A 24,995-nucleotide genomic window follows, 5' to 3' on the forward strand; every position below is an offset into this window, starting at 1 on the left:
AAGATTTATACAAACTTTCATCCCCTATTTTATCCCCTTAGGGGTGGAATTTATCAAAATCCTTTCTTAGGGGATGCCTACGTCATAGTAGCTTTATGCATGCAAAGTCTCAGCCCGATCGGTTTAAAATTGACAAAGTTTCATACAAACATTCATCCCCTATTTTATCCCCTTGGGGGTAGAATTGATCAAAATCCTTTCTTAGCGGATGCCTACGTCATAACATCTACCTGCATGCCAAATTTCAGCCCGATCCGTCCAGTGGTTTGGGCTGTGCGTTGATAGATCACTATGTCAGTCACCTTTGAGTTATATATATTTAGATATTTATTTTTTAAAATTTTCAATTGCTGCATTTATAATTTTTATTGAAGAATATAAATTACAACAATTTTTAATAAGCGATTTATTGTGAAATATAATACTGTATAATAAAATCGCCACTGATATTTTGTTTTTATATCGACAATATTTCTTTTTAAATGTCATTGTTAAAGAAATAATAATGCTAAATGGACGTTGGTGGTATCATGTTTACGTAAACGTCAATTAATACGATATAACCATGAATAAATTCAGTAATGAAATAACTAAGCTTATTTTATATCAGAAAAACTTGCCGATGAAAGAACAGAGAATAGAGATTCCATAGCATTTATAATCTGTTTAGTATAAGCCCAGATTTTTAATTACTCGGTTATATCGCGCTTTTTCTTTGTCTCCCGACAAGCGCGATATAACAAGGGGCTACTGTATTTCTAATAAACCATGAATACTTGAAAAGTCTTTGGCTTCTTTAAATAATCAGTCATAAAAGATTATTCTGGATGTTTTCAGCTTCCTCTTGCTTTTGAACACTTTTAACACTAACAAACATAACATGTACTGCCCGTACTTTATTCATGTTCTTGCTGTTAATGGCCTTCTTCATTTTTTTTGTTTGCTGCTTCTAACAAAACTTGGCCTATCGCACGTATTTCACTTTCTTCTAGTTTTTTTTTCTGGTTTAAGCATTCTTTCCTACATTGATGCTCTATCGGGAGGAAGTACCCGGCGTGAAATTGAAAAAATCTCCGTTCCACATAAGCATTGCCATGACAGAGGGTCAATGCTGATTTCACTAATTCGGCTACACTGGAATATCTATCATGATCAGAAACTGTTTATTTTTTAATACTGTGTAAATATTGATTTCAAAATAAATTAATAAATCTGAAATAAACAGATTTCAAATAGTACTTTTTACAACACTCTTCGAATCTTTTAATTTATTTGGTAAATTTTATATGAAAATATGAATTTACATTTTCGTTTACTCTTTTAGTCTCTCAATTAATGAACAATTATAATCGGCATAAGAGAAGAGATTAAAGAATTGATATTTCACAAATAAAGTAATCACACATTTTATGAAAATAATACTTACTACATGGAATAATTATACTTTTAGTCAATTTAAACATGCATTTGGGAATATATAGATGTGATTTAACGTTAAAAATATGCTATGAAATCATTAAAATAACTTTATTCTATTTAAATCAAGTTTATGAAATTACTGTATTTAAAAATAAATCGAGTAAAAACAATATTTTTGTAAACGACAACTCCATAACCCAAATTGTTAATTAAAACCAGATGATCTGCCTAATTATTGGGCTATAACAAGGATAATTAAATAGTCAGAAACGAAATAATTTGCCTAGAAGTGGGAGGTTACGCCACTACCTCGTGTTTATTTTAAATTTAGAAGTGGCAGCAATGTTGTCAGTTCGAGAGATTTATCCCTCGGTGTAGTGCTTTTTTTTCCCTGCAAAGAGATTTTCTTCGAGAACAGCCAAAAACGTAGGGATGTTTAGAATACTTATTTTTAATCTCCGTAGAAGGAAATGCAACTCTGAAGAATAGATTTTGGCTAATAATGACAATATGGCATGAGTACATAACGTTTGCTTCTGAATTTGTAATGGAGGGATTTTTTACATACGTGAAAGGAATTTTTGTTTCCTATAACCTAACAACACTGAGTGGCAGTTTCGGTTTTGAATCCCACTCAGGGCCGACTATTTTCTTCCAGATAATTCTAGTCAAATAGTCCGCTAATTCGGCAGATTGTGTGGCTTTAAAATTATTTTTGATTGGTCCCACATCTTCCTAATTAAGCACGTGGAAGTGATCAAAAACGTGAGTGACTGTTAGCGGTCTGTTTCATAGGCTCTAGGGCCTGGGAAGCTTCTCCACCCTGCCTTGATTGAGGCCTCTTGGCTAGACTCCGGTATTGTACCTGCACGTGGTCTTTACATAGGGCTCTTGGTCCTGGGAATTTTCTGCATCTGGCTGCTCCTTGGCAAGTCTTCAGGTCTCCTTTTTCTGCATTGAGGGCTGCTTGGGAACTGGGGATGGTGTCTTGTGGGCAAGAGTTACCACCTCCAGAATTCCCATCCTTGATGTGCCCTCGCTTGGGTTGGCCTGGATCTTGTTTCGAGGGGGGTCAAACATGGGAATTGGGCTGGCACTCCCGGGCTACTGGGGCAAAATGGTAGTTCTGGTTGAGGGGGCACAAGTCCCATGGGTCTTCACTGGGGTCGACCATCTGGCTGGAGGTGATCACCCTTCTCTGGAAGACTTGAAGTCCTGCTTCGGCAGGTTCTGTTGGTTTGGGGTGACTCCCATACCATACCAGCTATGTCGGCTGTACTGCCATCCAGCATATGTTGGAGGAATCTTTCTTTATATTGAACCAGGCTCTTTCTTTTCGCTTCGGCCAATCCCTTACTAGCAGGTGCTTGCACCTGCTAGTGTGAAAGGCACTGTATTTGATATTGTGTCCCAATGTAGCATCGAGGGAAGGATGTCCCATGGGCCGATGGCAATTGTGCTCATTACTTTCACCCCCACCCCAAAATTTAAGATACAGAAAAGCGAGTGACTCTGAGGCCTGATTATTTGAACATTTTTGATTAATACTTACTTTTTGAGCTTTTTCTATAGAGTTTTGTTTTTCAGTTACTGGCTCACATTTAGGTTTCTCTGGAATTAAATTCTGATGAGTGACTTCATGAGTATTTATTGCAACAACATTTGATTTCTTTGCAATTTTTTCTTTACAATATGTTAAAATCTGTTGTCCTTTTACTTTTCCAACTGATTTTTTCACAGAAAGATCTATACTATAGGGGAGTAAAATAATTTAATTAACTTTGTTTAATATTTGTGTACTTTCTTAAAAATATATAAAGAATGAAAGAATTTTAAAAACTTACTCTTTTTGTTTTTTTGGTCTTAAACGAGAAAGTTCTTGCTGTTTCTGTTTATATTTATGTTGCAATTCGGCCATTCGTATCCTCATTTCTAATTCGGTAGCATCCATTGTATCGCTAGTTGTCAAGTTTATAGTTTTGCTAAATTTCTGATCTGAACCCATTTTTTTCTGAATTGAAGAAACTGAAACAGAATCTAAAATAGACTTTCTTTCATCTACTGCATTACTATTAATATCAAGTTTTTTTACTGATTTGAATGTTAAAGAAGGTTTGCATGGATTTAAATGATTTAAATATTTTTTATCTTTGCTTTCACGTGAATTCATTGTTTCTTCTAGGAATCTTTGTTCGGCAAGAGCACATAGCAAACCTAAACCATCTACACTTAAAGGATCTATACTAGGATAAGAAGTTTTGTCTTCGGAAGTTGAGCTATTATTGTTTTCTGAAATTACTTTTTCTTCTTTTTTTTCTGTTTTAGTTTCATTTTTGTCATTGGAGCTATTGGTTTCAGATGATTCCCTGTCTTCCTGTTTCATTTCTTGTTCACGGCAAGCAAATTCTTCTATGCTGTCGACTAAAAGATCTAATCCATGATGATCGATAAAATCCATAACAGGTTTACTCTCTGCTGTTAACACTGGTGTTGAATCTAAGGATATTTCGACATCACTGGGACAAATTTCTGTTGTTAATTTATTTATATCTGTATGACTCAAATTATTTTCAGTAGCAACAGATAATTTGGGAGCTTTTTCTAAAGTACTTAAATCTGGAGGAGATAATGTATTGCTGTTTTCTCTATCAGGATTATTTTCAACATCTAATTGGCTTTGTAAAGAAATATCATCTTCTGTCCCATCTTCTCTAACATTACCTACAATTGCTTCGGTTTGGCATGCAGAATCGGAAGTTTCAACGTTTCTTTCCTCATAATCGTCATCTGAATTCATATCTACTTGAGTTGCTGTTGCTACAGCTAATGCATTGTTGCTCAATTTTGTTTGAGTACAGACTTGATTGGAACTACTGCTATCATCACTTTCTTCTTCTTCTTCAAGTGGATCATCAGATCCTGATGCTTGAGTGCCATGTTCTGATGGATTATTAGGAGGTGGAGATGGCGTAACAGAATGAAGTGGTGAAGTACCTTGAGATCTTTTTCCTGATTCTGTCTGAATGGATGCAGTTACTTGCGTTTGAGCTAAATGAACTACTGAAGATGGCTCAAAATAATATGAAATAGTACCACCATGTAAAGAAAATGCAGCATAAGCAAATGGTTGACCTGTGGCTACAGGTAATCCATTCAATAATGGAATATCAGTAGACTTTTCATCTTTATTTTCTTGTTTTACAGAATGATATAAAAACTGAGATGTATCGTGATTTTCTTGACTTGCTGTTGCATTTATATCACAAAATGTTTTATCTGCTGGAGCCGTTGAATGTAACCTAATGGACTGGATCTGGAAGAAAATAATGTACATGAATTATTCAAAGTATTACTACAATGTTAAATTATAATATTTATTATAAATATTTTAAATTTGAATACGTTTAGATATGAACTTAAGTCATCAATTTTCAATTCACAATATCTTGGGATATTTATAGCATTACATATATTCTAGTAAGTCTAATTCAAAATCAAAGTTCAGCAAAATCACTTCAAGTGAAGAAAATATTAGAACTTTTATATTTTTCTGATAAAACAAAACTGGTAAAATAGTTTTAAATTCTGATTATATTACATTAAGTGTCTAGCATTGTTTTTCATATAAAATGTGAAGAATTATTCGAATTACTTAATTTAAAACTTGTGATCTGATGACCATATTTATGGTCATATTTATTGTAATCTCCATTTCACACTGCATTCCTTTATGTATGAATGAGCAGTTAATGCCATTGTCCTAAGGGAATCTGATTATCAATACATTAGTAAACACATCTCAAAACTTATAGAAGCCTTAGACAAAAACTCTAAGGGTATAGTCTGGAGATGACATAAAATTCCAGATTGAAGAGTGGGTTAGAGGAGCATGTAACAAAGATGTTTGTTTGTTAAGTTATGGCAATGCAACACCAACACTTAGGCAATCTGCCACCTTCCAGGAGGTCTTTTTAAGGGTAACTGGCCCCTATTCAGGCATTAGACATGGAGAAAACCTGGAAAACTCCACATGGCCAGCCTGTGCTGACAAGTCGTGAACCCATGACCAACTCCCAGTGTTCAAAAAGCAGAACTGCTTGGCCACTGTTGGGCCTATGAAACAAAGAAGAAAGATTGTTCACGTGATAGTATGGGATCAACAGTTGACGTCTCAGTTGAATCACAGAAAAAAATGACTTAACAATATTAACAGACTACAAAGAAAGACTATGTTAACTTTGCTTAAGAGAGAATAGAAAGAATTGAGATATAATAATAAATTAAATAATAAATATTAGTTTCAGTGATTGTAATTGCTTGGTATTTCATTGTTGTGACATGAAGGAAGGAAAAGAAAAATCAATTCTCTCCAAGAATATGTCTAAAGTGCAAATTAGCTTTCTAGACTGAAATCTCAGGCATGTGATCTAGACTTGTGTCCATATTTTGTTAAAACAATTGTTTTCTGAGTATTAAACCATTTGTTTCTACCCATATGGTTTGTCTCCTTGTGTATTTACATGATTGCACTGTTAAACTGTTCAAACATTCACACATAGCCACACAAAATATATAACACAAACTATTTTATTCTACATCCAACAGCTACACAAAACATTTTTTATATAACTTACTATAATTTCCTGCCTGTAATCCACAAGTGCAATTTTTTGTTGAAAAAAGTTTGTCATATAATATGCAGAACGTATAATCTGTAGGGATAATTTTTTACTGACAAAAAAAATCTATCATATAATTTGTATAAATTTGTATCATTGTTTATTTGCTTTCTGGGCACATCAGCAATGAAATGATGCAGTTTGTAAGGACATCTAATAATTAAATATTTTCAAATCTAGAAAAGAAACAATTCTTTTCAAAGCAGTACAGTCAGAGTTTAAAATCCAAAATTATAAAATGCAGTCCAATTTATGACTTCCCAACTTACAGTAGCTAAAACTAGTATATTAAAAAAGTTATTTTGAGTTTAAACAATCTTGCTAATGGCACAATACAATAATTAAATTTAATGCTGTAATGAGAAATAAATACAAACTATATAACATCATCTTGTAAGTTTATTCATGTTTAACTGCAACAACTCCAATTTATGCCATCAGCACTCAAAAATTAAAAAAAGCTGGCAATGGCTCTTGCATAACTTTCCCAGAACTTATAATTACAAAAGTAGAGTTACATTTGGTACCATCTGTTACAAGATTTTATTAAAAAGTAATTTTTAAATTATTAATTAATATAAAACAGGATTATTTTTGGGATAGGAAGAAAGACTTTTTCTGATTAGAACTTCATTACAAATTCAAACAAGCAGTTATTCAAATAGATTTTAAATTAAGTACTACTGTATATGCAAATTTACGCATTTGTTAGAATATAAAATTATATACAGTAAAACCTGTGTAAACTGGAACTGCATGGTACCCAATTATTTTCTTACATTTTGGCAGATTTCTGTTTTGAACAGGTTTTAGTATTTTTTCTCTTTATATCTTTAAATTACACCAGATAAATGTCACATAGTAGTTTAATACAAAAACATAGTTACTTAGGACTAATGAACTAGCTTATTATACTCCCAGTATATTTAATTAATATAATAAGCCTGTTCATTAGCCATAAGTAACTATGTTTTTGTAATGAAATAATACAGACAAGAAGCTTTTTAATATAAGTCATAGTTGTGTTTATTTTTTTTTATAATAAAATCACTTTCACATACATAAAAAATTTATTACTAGGTTTAATTCAAAGTAATTCTTACTTAGGTAACTAAACATGGGAATATTGGAATTCAAGAATTGAAAACTATTTGATTGCAAAAAATTTGTTGTTTCCAAGAACTTGTGCTAGGTATTCAAATATTTCTCTGATATAATCCTTATGAATTCCCACAAGTGAAATAGAGCATCAAAAACTATATGAAAATGAAAACTGTTCTCAGAATATCTTGTCCTGCTATCAGAAATTCTAATCACACTAATACAGAGATCAAGTTTTGTTTAGAATTTCAGTGTGCTTTTAGATAATTGTGAATACTTGGTATAGTCTTTGTCATAGGCAATACCTACTGTAAAATATTTATGTAAGCATTACTGAGGAGGGATCGACGAAAAAGTTGGATCCAAAATGCATTTAAATAAAACATACGGAAATTAAAATAGCTTCTGAGTAATTCTTGAACTCTGGCAAACAGTTGGATTAGAAGGACATAACAATTTTTGTTTATTAGTCCACAAACCTCTTTTAGGTGGTTAGATAAGTAAGAGATCAAGTTGTTCTACAGTCTGACTTCTTGAGGAATTTTAATACTTTGATTAATTGTTGACTTCAATCTCTGTAAGTATCAAGATGTTAATCAATTTATTTTTTGAATATTCAGTATTAGTTAATTACTACTGTATTTTCACAGAATGACCAGAATGCGGGTCTATCCAGGGAGACCAGGAAATCAACTATTTCCGTATGGTAAAAGCCGGTATGCCAGTTTAATAAGGTTTGTGTCTGTATATCCTTTTGTCACATGATTTTTGTTTCCCTGACAAAATTTGAAAATGTCCTGAAAATACAGTTTGTCATTCTCTGCAATGGCCACTATATATGCAAGTGATTTTACTTATTTGTCTATGAGTGAAATCTTCATTTTTGACTTTATCCTGGTTATGTTATGTTTGTATCCAAAAATCTCTTCTGTTTCCATATTGGACAGATTACCAGCTTGTAGAACTTAACAGAAAATCACTCTGTTCTAAAGAATTTTTCCATTTTTGCAGGTTTTCATTTTATTTAAGCTTTACTGTACAATAAATAAATATTACATATTTACATAAAATTAATTATATAAAAAATAAATAAAATAAAATAAAACATGACTGAAAGGTTTATGTAACACAGTAAACTTTTGATTTAACATGTCCCAATTTAGTGAACTTCAAATCTAATGGATAAAAACTTTGTCTTGTAAGAAATATTTAAAATATTTTTTGTTCATGAATAAAGCATGCTAAAAGGCATATGAATAAAAACAAACATTACCTTATTCTTGTAAAATTTGAAGGAAATCCTTTTAGCTGTATGAATAAAAATAGAAGCAAACCTTATACTTATGAGTACGAAGCAATTATTTTTGAATAAAGTTTTGCTTTAGTAATAAGTATTCTGTATGAATAAAAGTAGCATTTACTTCAAATTATAAGCTTATCCTAATGAGTGAATGAGTATAAATTACTCAATATACTGTACATTATATTATTTTATTCATATTTATACGTCATAATAACATTTCAACACATCTTGCATATTTTAAGTTTGCTATTAATATGCATTTTTAAAACACATTCAATTTAACAAACTTTTGGCAATAGCAGACATCCCTTCCCACAATTAGTACATTAAATCATGTAGTTCCAAATTTCCAACAAGTTTAACATTGGGATATTGCTTATCTTACATGATTTAATTAAGATTGTTTCAGATATAAATAATGTCTTTTCATCTCTTGGTCAAAAACAGTAATTAACTGAGTTTTCCTATCTGTAATGAAGTTCTAATCTGAAGAAACCTTAAATGAAAAAGGTAAAAGTGTTTATTTTAAGCCTTTTAGTCAATTTTCTTATATCATAAAACTGCATCTCTTAATTTTTACTATATTCCATTCACAAGTATATGTGAATGAGTTCATCAACACCTTTGTCTTTTGCATCTACCTGACACAAACATCCTGTTATGTTTTACCACCTCAAGAAAACTTTAACATACAGTAAGTAAAATAATTTTATAACCATTTTTTTTTATGCTGTAGATAAACCTATAATCCATAGATCACAGACAGGAAATTATGATATTTTTAAAATAGTTACAACCTGTAATATACACTTCAATCAAAAATAATTAGTAAAATATTATTTTTTATGATTTTGTTATTCTTTCAACTTCTACTGTTCATAAAATAAAAGAAAACATAACTTTCTCCAGATGTCAAAACTTTTGTTTACTAAGTACTTGAGAACATTCAATTTTGTCATTGCCAGAATATTCTAAACAATGTATAATAATGATACAAAGAGTAAAATCAAAGACAGCAGATTTATAATTTACAAAACAATTATTGTTTTATGAATTATGAGCTGTTTAGAATTCTGAAAAATATGAGCTGTGGATTCTCAAAAGTACTTACTGATTTTATACAAATAATAATTACTACTACTATTTTAAACCATATATTTTATCTGCAGTTATTATTTTCTTTGTACATACCCATTTGATATCATTATTAATAAAATAGGTCTATTCAAATATTTATTTTTATGAAAGTTTGATTTTTAAATCAAATTTATATTTGAAGTGGCATCTGGTACCTTTCTTTATAATGAATATTATTTTCTACATATCAGTAATAAGAAAGTATTGATAATTAAAAACTATACCTATTGTATATTGTATATTTTACATATTTCATTTTATATTAGAGTTTGTTTATTAAATTAATGAAGAAGTACAATATCTAGCTACCATAGTTTATAGTATTTATTAATTGTACATTGTTTCCCTAAGTTTTCAGAAAGGGTGGCTTTTATTTTAAGCTTTAAGGATGAAATACAGTTATTATTTGAGGTTGGCTATTATTCAAAGAAAACTGATAAAAATTTTATTAATAACTATTATAGTTAATTTAGTTTAATTTTCAAAAATGTGAAATATTATTTTCAAAATAATATATCATATTTTTTAAGAGAAGAAATTATAACATTATCAAATATATATTTTTTATTAAATAAATCATGAATAAAGCTGATATTATATACTGTAACAAATAATGGTTTTTATTTAAAATTAGTTCTGTTTAATTATAACCTTTATTTTCATATGTTTGTTTCAGAATGTTTAATTTAATTCCAAAAAAATTAAATAAAATAGAATAATGTTCTGTAAAAAGAAAAATATAAATACTTAATGTCTATTATCTATTTATTTTTATAATTGATAATGATATAAAATTTTATTTACTTAGTCTAAATATCTCTTGATATACATTTTTCAATAAAAAAATAAAAACATATAAACAGAATTACTATTTCAGATTTTTGTTATTTTTTAAGATAATAAAATTTTGGTTTTTAATTTTTTCATTATGTGTTATCAATGTACTTTCAAAAATCAGTTATGTATCAATTACAAATATACAAAGGAACAGTTTGACAAAACAGTGTTTTTTTTTTTTTTTGTAATTTATTTTAGTTATTACAAATTTACTTTAATTGTATTGATTTTTGTTTTAGTCTACAACTAACTAATAGCATACAACTTTAAATAACTGTAACTTTTTATTATAAAATTTGAATCATGTTTATAACAATTTATACTGGTATATATTTTAAATGTATAGGTTATAAATCATAATATTAAATTCAAAAGAAATGAAATTTTTAAATGTAAATATACAGGTATCCCTTGTATAACAAGGTAGTTATGTTCTGAAAAAGTACCATGTTATGTGAATCCATGCTATATAAAAGAAAAGACTAATGAAAAACACAAGGTCACATTCCAGAAGTTAGCAAAAGTATACATTTATTAAAGCAATGGATAATTTATTTCCAATCAATAATTAATTAACAATCTTAATCACAATTAAAAGTACTGTATTATGCATTAATATTAATTTTTGTTGAATGAGGATGTTTTCTTTTTACAAAGTATCATCGTCATGTCAGCTTTTTTGTTGATCTTGATCAGAAGTATCAACAATGCTTCAATTTTTTTTAAATTTTTATCATAAAAAATTTTTTATGGATGATGAAATAGAAGTATGTTATTAATCAAAAATTTGTTCTAGTGGGTTGCATTTGTTCAGTCAAGTGCTGAGCTGCTTTTTTCCAGAATTTGTGTTCGAATACTGAATTGTTCAAGTACCGAGATATCACCATATTTTGTTCATTATTTTACATGATTACTTATCTACAGTTAAAAAAAAGTTTAATAACACTTATTTAAAAACGTTTAAATAAACTTTACTAAATATGAAGATTACATCTATAAAAACAAAACACAGTGGGTCTTAAAGGCTAAAATCTGACAACAACACTTAGTTGATAGGAAAGCTAGGACAAGGAAGAAAAAATTGTACTGTCAGTTTTCATTAAAGTAAATCTGATGAAAGGCATAAAGCAAATTGAAAATTTCAATATTCTAAAATCCATGAAAAAATTTGAGACAATATGCATACTTGCTTGAATAAAAAAAATTAAATAATGGAGTTTACTTTTTAAAAATTGTGAAATTTTGAATGGAGGATTACTCAAACCATGTTAGAGTGAAACCGGAAGTCATGTTGCATGGGGGATATCCACAATTTTCAAACCGTATTAGAGCAAAACTGTGTTGTAGAACTACTGTGTTGTATGAGGGATACCTGTACTTTCATATTCAAATATACTTCATATCAAATGCTAATTGCAAAAATTGAAACTATTGAATAGAAAACTGCTACTCATGATAAAAATGATTTTAGACTGTTTTACATAAATCTTTTGTGAACTGGACATATGCAGACCAATGAGAGATATACCAAACTCTGGTTCAACATTCTACTGGGTCCCTTTCCCATTAAATACTATAGAAATAACCTATGATACTTAAATAAAAAAACATTTACAAAACATGAGTTAAAATATTTAACTAAAGTTGGGAAGTTGAGATGCTCCCCTTTTTCATTACTTTCACAGGGGCTATTTCAAAGAAATAGCCCCTGTGAAAAGATGCCCACAGAATATTAAAAAAAAATGGGTGCACTAGGTATAAAACAGGGCATCATACATTATACAAGAAGCTTCAAGCTATGATTCAATGTCTGATCAGCACTCCCAGAAGGTAGAACTGGTTGCAGTCAGGGCTAACTTGGTCTTGAAAACAAAGAACATTTCTTGTTTTCAAGGCTAAGTTTTGGTCAACATATGACAAAGTTGCATGGGACAATAGATAATATCATTCATTAGTTTCTTTTATATTTGCAGAATAGGCTAGAAGTCTTGTTTGTTAATAATGGAATTTGGGGATATGGGGTTAATAATAATGGATGATTTATTTTCTTTAACCTATTCCAATCCCAGACCCTTGGGGATTGGAAGAAGTTAAAGAAAGTAAATCATCCATCATTCAAAAACTTTCTAGAAAAGTATATCAAGCACTTAATCCCTGACCAAAGCATGATAAGAAAAAGCTATGTGCAGCCTACATATGAAGCAACTTTCAATAACATACAGGGAATAGTAGGAAACAACCTATCTACATTCCCAACCTAGTTATTACAGGGTGTTTTGGGAAAAGCAAGCCAGTTATCTCTTTATATAGTTGTACATTTGTAGGAAATTTAATGAGATAACTGGCTTGCTTTTCCCAAAATACCCTATAATAACTAGGCTGGGAATGTACGGTACATTCAAGTGGCTTGTTTCTATGTCAAAAATTTCCCATCCATGGGAGAGCATTCATAGGTAAACTGGAAAAAATTTTCAGTGACTATGATGAAACTCAAGATTCTGTTGAAACAAGAAGCCTTGTTAAAGAAACTCTCCACTGTTCGTTCATATAAGTTTCTGTTCAGTTCAATTTCTAAGCTTGAGAAAAGTGGTCTGTTTACCAAAAAGCAATGGAGATTTTTAAATACACCAAAAACTAGTTGAAGAGATGTACTTTAGAGAAACTGAAAATACTCTCTGCACAAAAATTCAGATATTCAAGACATAATTCCAGTGTCTCTTCAGTCACAAAATCTGGAGTTTTTAGTGAAAATAAAATATGCTCCTCTCACATCTGTTGATATTGAGAGATTGTTTTTTGCAGTTCAAAGATTTACTTTCCTTGTGCCATCTGCAGCTAATCATGGAGAAAGTAAAATGAATTTATGTACTTGGAAGTACAATGCTTTTCTATTTGTAAACTATGAAACTGACAGATGAGATTCTGAAATTGACTAAATCAGGGCTTCTTAAACTTTTTTTATTCACGACCCCATTTATAATTGTGATTTTTTTCGCAACCCAAAAAATATAAAATAAAGATATATACAAATTTGCAAAAACAGTTCACTCTTGTGTTACAATGGAACAGAGACAACTGAATACACTGAAAAGCGATAACACTACACTAGTTCACACTACAATCAGTGTTGCCGAATCGTTGTCTCGCTGCACCAGAAGTGACACAAAGCGCAACTCACGAAACCTATGACACAAAGCATGCCATTTTCAAACTCTCATAAATTATTTTCAATATTTTGCATTAAATTCTTGCGACTCCGAGATTTCGCTAAGTTACCCCAAATGGGGTCGCAACCCATAGTTTAAGAAGCTCTGGATTAAATGATTTGAATTTTTTATCATTATCTTGAGTTTTATGTGTTCTATGTATACTTTTATGCACAATAAAACAATGGTTTTAATTTTATATGTTTTTAGGAGCACTTTTTTAAGGGGAAAATCCATTACTCTTTTTAGCCTCTTTTTCAAGGAAATTTTGCACCTCAACTTTCTAAGTTTAGTTATAACAAAATTTATGAACTAACAGTAGAACTCAATTATCTGAACTTGATGGGACTAGGGATCTTTCTGGATTATCTAAAATTTTGTATATCTGAAAGTTCTCATTTTTGGGTTTTGGGTACAATATCAAGTACTGTGCATTTAAAGTTTCATGAATAATAAATATTGTAATGCAATTATTGTATTTAAAAGTAAATTAATTTACTCAAAATCTAACATAATAATAAGCCAAACAATTGTCGTAATGAATTGGGTTACTTTACTGCTACTATTAATAATTAGATTCTAAGTTGTCAATCGTTTGACTTATTATTAAAACATGGAGTTTTGAGATGTTTATATATGTATCTAACATAATATTACATACATATTATGACCTAGTTTTGAGACACTACAATCAACAGATGATGCAGTGATTTCTAGTTATATGACTAGTTTGGTCTTTGTGTATTATACTCTGTGATATGTACAACACAACACATTCTGCTTTTTCAGATCGAGTTTACATGGTATTTCATAATATATTACAATTGCTTAGCATCAAATACCATACAGAATAATTAACTATTAAGATTGATATCAAGTAGAAAATTTGAACAAAATTATTATTTTCATATGAAATTATTATTTTTCATTTAGATATTTTTATTTTTTGGACTCCTAACAGTATCAAGTGTTTGATCATGTAAGGATTTTGACTGTCAGTCTTTAGATATTTTTTTCAGACTTTTAAATGAAATCCTATCCCAAGACATTATGAATTTTCTATTTAAAAAAATTGTTTAAATTACCTTTACCTGAGTTTGTGATTGTTGTAATGTGACAGTAGAATCACCAACCTGATCATTTTCTACAACCTATGTGATACATAAATAAAACTGTTATAAAACTAAACTAAATATGATTTTTATAATAATTATTACATTGTTTACAGGAAATGTATTTGCTTTGTTATTAAAAAATGAAGTATAAAAGTAATGACTGTTATTTCAGTTGTTTTATTATTTAAAAGGCTATGTCTTTATTTATAGATTTATCTCTCTAAAGAGAGCCAAAGGATTCTAGATTAATAATTTGAGAAAAAATTGAAACTAGAATTGAGTATGACTAAAACTTTATTCATTGTATCAATTTTCTTTGTATAATATATGAATAGAATTAACTTATAAAAAGTGTTTTTGATTTAAAATAAGACAAAATATTGATTTTTTTTCTAATTAACTTAAAATTTAAAAAATCTTTACAATGAATACTAACATAAATTAAAATAATAAAGTTTAGTCATAGGAAAACTATTAAAACTGATAAAAAGTGTTGTAATACAACTAAAAAAAATGATCTTTTATAACAGTGGATGAACATTTGGTGATTTTGATTTATTCCATGTAAAACTTTAATTGTCTTTCATACTAATTTATATTATTTTGTTCTACACAATAAAGATAACATACTTTCTATATTTTAAGATCTATTTCAAATAATATTAATTCATTAAAATTCTACTTGTTTTATACGGTTGCCATTATTAAATGTGACAACAAATTTTTAAAAAGTATTATAAATACAAATTTATGCTTAAAAAAAGTATTTGTAGAATCAAGTTAGCTATTAATAACACAAAGGATGTAATATAATTCTTCTATGTTTTATATATATCATTATTAGTTAAACAATTACCTATCATGTATATAAGAAAAATAAATCATATGAAAAAAATAAAATGTCATAGATAATTATTCTCCAAAAAAATAATGATGCTAATAGCATTAGTTGATTCATAATTTTTCTAAATTTTGGGAATTTGAATTAATTAATTTTTATAAATTGTTTTTTAAATATTTTTGCAATAGAAGATAATCTTTTTCATCAATTGTTCAGTTTGATATTCAAACATATTTGCAATTCTACTTTATTATAATAAACTAGAACTATTACTATTGATTTTGAAATTATACATTATTAGTCTTTTAATCCAAATATTTATTTCATATTAGTTTGAAATTTACAGTAATTATATTTATTAATAAATACATAATACTAATAATTATACTAGTAGTAGTCATCATTACCCAATATATAAATTAAATCTTATTTTCTTTTGTGTTAATACTTTTAATATGTTATTTTGTTTTATAAAAATTTAGATAATTAAACATTGATAAAATAATAAAAATTAAAACTGAAAATAATAGATTAAGAAAGAAATGTAAAATGAAAAACAAAATTTATTCTAACAAGGAAAACAATTCCAACTCATACACAAAATAAATGATGTTTCAAAAGCTATTGAATATATTTGTTCTACAAAAAATGAAAATGTGGTTCATTTTTGTGTCAAAAAAAGGCCTCAAAATTTGTAACACATACACAGATATATGAGTACATCAGGCTACTTAACCAGCTTCTCTGTTGGCAAAGTGGTAATAAGAAGATGTATTTTTTCTCTCTATTTCTTCTAACTGTGGTTCAAATGTACGTAAACCTATATTTTTTTTTTAAATATTCACTAACCTGTTTTTTTTGTGTGTATTGGCATGTTTATAACTGATTGTGGCAATTTTTGGTACAGGTTTTGCGAAAGAAATGTTAGTCACCAAAACTATGGTATTTTCATAAATATTCAGTATAAGTTTCTGTAGTTGTTGCATCAGAACTTTGATTTTTCACTGATTATTATATACAATTTGTATGAATTTTATCCATTTAGATAAATTGCATAACATGTGGCAGGGTATTAATCAACTTTTCCATTACAAAACTCCTTTCTTCAGTTCAGGATTCAACACAATTTTGTAGTTTGAATTCCGGAAATGCACTAAAAATGATGGATAATACACTGTTAATATCAAATCCATTTGTAATAAATACTTGAAAATTAGGATCATGAAATATTGGTGCTTGAAATGAACAGACAACACTGTGGAAAATTATAATATAGAAAAATGTGTATAATTTAACCACCATCAAATTAAACAGAAAATTTATAAATATCACATACCTTTTAAGAAGATAATGTTTCCACTGCAACAACTGTAACAAAATTCTCCAAATCGGTAAAAAATCAACCACCTAAATACAATGAAACTTCAGAAAGTATTAGAAACATTTTATTTTTTCTAAACTGTGTTTTGAACCATGGATACTAGAGAGATAAAAAGAAATCATGAGCATTACCACATCACCACAGTGGCAGTTGGGAAGGTGGTGTGCACTACTTGTGCATGAATGTATGCCATTGCTTTTAAGACCATTTTTGACACTTGAAGGGGCTTGACACAAAAATGAACCTTATTTTCATTTTTCTCAGAAACTTGAAAGGGCTTGACATAAAAATGAACCTTATTTTCATTTTTCTCAGAAACTTGAAGGGGCTTGACATAAAAATGAACCTTATTTTCATTTTTCTCAGAAACTTGAAGGGGCTTGACATAAAAATGAACCTTATTTTCATTTTTCTCAGAAACAAATACATCCAATAGCTCTTGAAATCTCATTTATTTTGTGTATGAGCTTGAAGGTTTCCTTGTAAGATATTTAAATAATTCATCAAACAAATAGTTATAAATAAGATAGAAATTGTTTTGAAAAATATAAAAATTAATGAAGATTATTTAATCATTTAGCCTTTGGTTACATGTGTAAAGTTTTATTATAAAAGTACCCATTAAGAGCCTGAGAGATTTACTTAATTCATTTCATCGAAAACAATTTAAAAGATAATTTAAAGTTGCTATTTATCTGTGAAAATGCTTTTCAACAAATTAATATAAATAATTTAAAATTATTAAAAATTTAAATTTATTTGCAAAATTGTTAATTCAAAAGAATCAGTCAAATAAATAATAATATAAATAAATATAATAATAATTCTACAATTTATAAAGCTTTACAAACATAATTAGTATGTTCTAGACATGTAAAATGATATATTGCTTCAGTACACAATTTTATTCCTAATAACACAATTAATTAATAAAATCAAATAAAAGAAAGATAAAATTTTCATTCACATATTCATTAAGACATAGCAGGATCAAAAACATTGTACTGTAATTTAACAGTACATAGAGTTATAATGTATGGAATGTGTTTTTATGTTTTTATTAATGTTCATTATAATGTTGAAATATAGTTATTTTAAAGATAAGAGTGTAGATGAAATCAATAAAATAAGGGACAGAAGATGGGCCAACAGTAAGCCTGAAATGCATATTTCTAATTAAGCAAATGTCTTTTTGTTGAGTATGGCTGAATGAAAGGACTTGTAAATAGGTTAAAAAAAAAAAGAAGATAAAATGTTTTGTACAAGGGATACTTTTAAAGTAAGGACCATTCTACAATAAAAAATGAACTACTAAAATAGTACTAATGAACTACTAGCCAAAAGTATGCTTTTGGCTACTTTTCTACATAGTTTCTGTTGTTGAAATATTTGTTATAGCATGAGACCAGTTTCTGTAGACCCATACTATAGAAATGTGCTGCCTGAGAGGATAACCATTCCTGCAGCATTGTTTTCTGACACAATTTTATAAAGAACTGACCACGAAATTTATGAGAAATTAATTGACAGGGTGGAAATGGTAAATCATCTTGTTTTCACAAATCATGGTGTCTACTGCATAAACAAGATTGTTGACGATTACAGATGGCCAACCAAGAGTGGTTCATCATGCACATTCTCCTGACCTTCCTTAAACATTCTTACCCACTTACAAACTTTGCTATTACACATGGCATTTGGATCATAAAATTCACAGATCTGGCAATGAATCTCTGCCTATTTCACATTTCTTGCAGCCAGGAAGCAAATAATGGACCTTATTTCACAGGCAGCAGGTCACTCAATCTTAAATATTTCTATCACAGAATATGAAAAGTACATACTGCCGATATGATTCAAAATGGTGTCTGTGTGCAAGGGATGCCAAGAGACACTGTGCATGTGCAAAATTATGAATGCATGCATTTTAAAAAGATATTGCCAAATGGTTCTTACTTAAAAAATATCCATCATAATAAAAACAATTCCATAAATAAATACAAAAATGGAAAAAAACTAACAAATATTTAATGAATCATCTTTTATTGCAATAAAATTTTATTAAGATGATTTTTTATTGATGCTAACTGAAAACATTGGAAGATTTACCATATAAGAATAACCTAAAGTAAAAAACTGTCTGCACTTGCATATTTTAAACTTATAGGCTAAGAATCATAATACTGATCAGATATCACTTGGATAACTTGAAGGCTAAATATTTAAACAATGTCCATTATTACAGTAAGCAGATTCCTACCGTATTACAAAATCCATATTTAACAGTTTGCAGTTATCAAATATATTAAATTATAGTAAAAAAGTAGGTGTGTTGCAAATGAATACAAGAAATAATATTCCAGATTAATTTATATTTGAATATAACTTATAAAAATACTAGTAAATTATAGAAAATCTAAATATTTCATTTTAATGTAAAATATGATTAACAAAATACTGTAAAATAATTTAATTTTATTGTATGTCAAGTATTTTTTGTAATATTAATTTATAACTGAAATGATAAAACTGATTTAATTATTATTAAATGTCAAATGTCTGAAAAAAGTGAACTAAATGTAAATTGATAAATCAAACCTTAATTTGGACAATGATTTGGATTTTAATTTGATTTAAGCATAGTACAATTCTGTATTCATTCAATAAACTTAAAAATAAAAAATGTTATAAAAGGTAAAATAAATTATGATAAAGTTTTTTTGTGTCAACAAGCTGGGCAAAACACTAAAAAAAAGTATTTCAAATACAAATAGAAATATAAATACAAATACCAAATACCTGATGCAGGTTGGAGTACAATAGACTCTTACTAATAAAGCCATTCCTTGTACAGAGAAGTGCCAGATTACTGAGAGTGTAGAGACCTACAGGCAATGAATGATGTAACCTGTCGCCATTCAATATTGATTCTTTTTGGAGGAAAGTATATAAATATTGATAATATGGTGTACTGAAATGCAATGCTTACACAAAAATGAAACCCAGGAAAACAGGACATGTGAAATAACTAATATTTTCATAAAAACAGAAGCACATTTACAATCACACTGGAGAATATGCCAGATAATTCAGGGCTAGATTAGTGAGAGTCTACTTGTATTTGGAAATACTAATTACCAGAAGTGTTGTACTTGAAGATTCAAATATTAAATTCTTTTAGTCTGGAATATTTGAAAATACTTTGAACTTATTTAGAATACATATAAATAAGTTTCATGAACATTATTGTGCATATAAATTACTTCTATAATTCTCATTTTTCAAATTTTACCATATAAATTTGTTACAATATACAAAATCAGTACAAGTAATTCCATCTGTGATTCCCTGATTCCCTGATCTATTAAGGTCTCTGCATTTCACCTTTCCATTATATAATATTTGGCCAAGTCTATTTAAGTCCATTTTGTACATAATTTTTTTTATTAAAAAACGCTTTATTCATTTACAAAAAACTTTGCATAAAATCAATTACATAATTAGCTACGTCAGTGGTTTCCAAACTGTCTGTACCTCTGTCCCCTCTTTTTCAGTAAAAATTGTTGTGCCCCTCAATTTTCATAGTAATCTAATTTCATAAATATTGTTCTTATAATTTATTTAATGGCCTACAAAACAATAAACCTTATTAAATAAAATATATTGTTTGCTGGGGCTTGACTCTTGTCAACACGTTTTGGCAAGAGTGTGGATGGATTTTTAGCATTCATATCTGAGTCATTCTGACAAAGGTTGTGAATTAGACATAACTATTTTGCTGATTCATTTTTTGACATTGATTTGACTTTCTTTTGTTTGTTTGTATTAAAAGATAATTTGGTAAAAGCTGTGTGCCTCCTTGCAATAGTCTCGTGGCCCACAGATTGGAAAACACTGAGCTACATCATTTCTACATCATATGAAAAATTTCATGATTCTATTTAAATAAGAAAAAGATTCATGTCATAAAATCAAAGTTTCTTAAAGCAAGGAGGCGGGAAATTCAAAATAATTTAAACATAACAAGCAATTATTTATTGTGACATTGTTACAATGCTGAACTGCAATTTTTAATCATATTTTTAATTTATTTAATTTAAAATATAAACTCTCTACCTCAAATTAGTAGTGTCTTGCCCCTAAACATCATATTTTTTTCCTTTAACAATAAAGATATGCTGGTCATCTATCTAATACCTTTCAGGGGAAAATTTCCAAATTGAAATAACATGACTTTGGGTTTCACCAGAAGTTTGTATATAGTTAATTGGGCCTCTTGCTCCAATTAACATCTTTCATCTATCTAATTTTGTCCTCGAGATTAAAGAAAGATAGGCAGACAGAGAGACAGATGGATGGCAGTGGAAATTTATAGGTCTACAATTTTTTTCCAAATTGCAGCCAATAAATCCAGCATTCCATGTGAGGGAGAAATCACTTATTACATGCTATTTTTGCCATTTAAGGTCTTTTCATTTCTTCCCATCCCTCCCTGAAACTTATAATGGGAGTGACTGAATTTTGGCAGAAAAGAAGATTATGGTTGATGGTGTTTTTGAAAACCTGACTTGAAAACTCTACAGCAATATTTTGATATGCTTCCAAAATTCTGCAACCGTCTGAAGATGAAATTTGCAATTAGAGAGAAGACATCATAGATCATCAATCCATCAAAATGGCAAGAGTGACAGACGAATTCCACGGTATTTGCAGATTCCCTGACTTTTTCTTCTAAAAAACTTTTTCCCTGACTTTTCCTAATTTTCCAGGTCTGTACAGACCCTGAATATATTTTTGGAGTTTTGAGCAATTTGCTAATAATTGGTCAAAACTTCATTGCTAAGTAATTGAGTATGCTACCATATTGCTGACATTGAATACTGTATGATCTTACAAAAATTAGATTTTTAAGAAGAATCTCAATATTGACTAAAATTTTGTTACTTTCATTTATGGATTTAAGAATAAAATGAAAACAAATGCAAAAATAAAATGTAAATATCAATATATGCATTAATATGATGGAAATGTAACAAATATGTTTAAATGCACATAAATATTATTATTTCAAAAACATTACATTATACACAATTGAAAATATAAATACTTTTAACTTATTAGCAAAAATGTTTCAAATAAAATCTTAAATACTCTCAAAATATTTATCTAAAATAAGAATTGAAATACTTTTATTTGAATTAATGCCCAGCTCTGTATGCAAGAATGTAAAGATGACTACATAAAAAAATTTAACATGCTCAACTCTAACTATATTATAAATATACAGTTTTACTTACTTGATTAGTCTGAGAATGGGGAATAACTTGTTGTAGCGAAACAGAACCTGTAGATGGTAAAAATATAGGCCACATTCCCGAATGATCAGTCAATTCTAAAATTAATAATATTTATAACAACTTATTTATACTGAATTACACTACTTATACTTTTAATTCTATATTTATTTCATAATATACCAATTTTTGTTTGGAAAAAGCAATCAGTTTGGAAATTGAAATTTAAAGCTTCAAGTTGATTACTGGATGATATATTTCAATTTTCCAACTTTCTTCTGTTTTTATTTTTCAAGTCATAGACATGAAAAAAAGGCATATTATAAGATAAATATCCTATCTCGACCTCAATGTGTTTAGTTCCCCAAGAATTAGCCATTTAAAAATTAACAAATAGATGATTATTTATATTGCAAAATTTTATAACAACTTTTTGCCAGCTATAGTACTTAATATTTAAAAGTGAATTATAATTTTAAACCAATCATATGCAGTTTCCTATAGTCAAGCACAGCCTGGATAATGTAATGGACTTACTCAAGCAAAATCCCAACCATTGTAGTGATGTCTTTCTGCTTCACATGGCAACTGACATGAATGAATTCATCCATTTGCACTTGATGTTGTGTATACCTCATGTGTAGTACTGTCACTTTTTGCCCACCTCCTGAGAGTACTTATCTACAGAGAAATTATCATAGACAGCACACATTTGTTGATGAATGTCAACGGGCACATAACACTTCACCATAATAAATTCAATTACATTGCATTGTTTCAACTGTACTGTTATAGAATGTGTTGCCATGTTTCTCACTATATATGTGCATGCATACATGACATTACAGACAAATATTGCTGGTGTTATCTTGATCTTATTTTGGAAAACTGTGGATTATTTTCATACCATTAACTGGTTTTCTTACCAAAGTCAGTTTCTTAATAAGTTTTAAAATATTTTTGTCATCTATAATTTCATTCTTAAAAATTTCTAATATTTTACAATGTAATTTATGTGAAAAATCCTTAACTTTACTCACTCTAAAGGTGTATTGATTAATTCAATAGATAACCAAAGTGGGTAGTTTATCCTTATTATAATTTGTGCGTTAAAATATTACAAACTACAATAAAGTTTTTAAGTATCAAGTCATAAATATTCCATAAATGTTTAAAAGCTACTGAAGATTGATTTATTTAAATAAATAAATGCAAATTACAGGTATACCTCGCCTTACGTCGTTAATTGGTCCCAGGAGAGGTGACTTAAGTCGAAAAATGATGTAAGTCGAATTTACTTGTCACTAGGCTAAATCACAAATAACTATTCCCAGTTCTGTATTTTATTTATTAATGCATTTTTAATAATATATGATTAATAAGAATCTATTTTAAGCTTACAAAACAAATAAATTTTAGTTTTTAATATAGTACAGGAGAAAAAGTAATCTAAATTTATGAATACATACTTGTAAATATACATGTTTACAATTTGGCGATGTTTACAGTATATCGTAGACTCTTTATTTGTGAATGTGGTTTGCTCTAAGACATTATAAAATAAGATGATTTTGTAAGGTTAAAAAACAAATATAGTTATTAAAATCATTTTGCGATAGTAAAAAATCAACTAATTTATGTTAAATTTACCAATAATGAGTGGCGCTGACAACGACGCCAAACAGTAGATATTGGAACTAACCTGGAAAATGCCAATATTGAGCTCTTAAAGACCACTAAATAAGATAACAACACAAAGTCACAGATATTTTCATATTTTGTTCTCTACGATTTATGATGATTATATTAACATTTACTGTAAATGTATATATTTTAATATGATTTTATGTGCTTTTAACACTTTTCTAGTGATATTACGATTTCAACATTTGTGGTGGACAGATGTAAAGTTGAATAAAATGACTTAAACTTGATTTTTATTTTTCCATATATTTTTTTTTGACAAACAATGTATAATCAAGAACGACATAACTTGAGGTATACCTGTATTTATTTATATTTAAGTATATTATTACAAAACTTATATATAAAACAGTGAATATTAAATTCCCAAATAATATTTTATATTTATTATTATTTTTAAGAGTCATTTAATATATTAATTAATTCACTCTTTTCATTGAAACTAAATTTTCATTTGAAATTTACTGTTAAAATCATAAATGAATCAAATCTTTAAATAGTAGTATTTAAACAAAATATTGATCAACAACCCAACCATTAACATTCTATTCACTTTATATTAAGAATATTTATTTTCAGATATTTTATATAAAATGAACTTTATATTTTGCCACAAATTATAATTTACTTTGATTTTATTAAGTAAAAGCTGGTAAATAATGTTGTCATTTTCTGAGACAAAGAATTTTATAATTTAATATTTATTAAATAAAATGAAAAATATTTTGAATCCTTCAATACTTGCATAGATATTAGAGAAGTTCTAATCATAAGTATTTGGGATATAAAAGTTAATAACATTTACTTATTTATTTTTCATTACCATTAACTATATTTAATACAGTAATCAATGAATTATCAAAGATTTAAATGGAACTTTATTAATAGAAAAGAATAGGAAATAAAATGGCTATTTTTTCTTAAAAAAATAGACATTTTATTTCTATGTATTATTTTTATTTCTACATGCAACAGAAA

At 28.3% G+C, this 24,995-nt stretch overlaps 1 protein-coding gene across 1 annotated transcript in view; it reads right to left on the reverse strand.

Annotated features, from left to right (window-relative positions):
* LOC111633996 (serine-rich adhesin for platelets-like) overlaps positions 1–24,995 on the reverse strand; it is a 158,988-nt gene that overhangs the window by 41,197 nt on the left and 92,796 nt on the right. Inside the window, exons 11-15 of the mRNA XM_023378663.1 lie at positions 22,317–22,411; positions 14,774–14,833; positions 3,264–4,732; positions 2,685–3,170; positions 1,839–1,915 (exon numbers count right to left, since the gene is read on the reverse strand). Coding sequence (XP_023234431.1) covers positions 1,839–1,915; positions 2,685–3,170; positions 3,264–4,732; positions 14,774–14,833; positions 22,317–22,411 — 2,187 coding nt within the window. The remainder of the gene's footprint in view (positions 1–1,838; positions 1,916–2,684; positions 3,171–3,263; positions 4,733–14,773; positions 14,834–22,316; positions 22,412–24,995) is intronic.

The sequence above is a fragment of the Centruroides sculpturatus genome, unplaced genomic scaffold (genome assembly GCF_000671375.1).
Source record: "Centruroides sculpturatus isolate CEXI.00-Female unplaced genomic scaffold, Cexi_2.0 scaffold826, whole genome shotgun sequence".
NCBI classification, from domain to species: Eukaryota; Metazoa; Arthropoda; class Arachnida; order Scorpiones; family Buthidae; genus Centruroides; species Centruroides sculpturatus.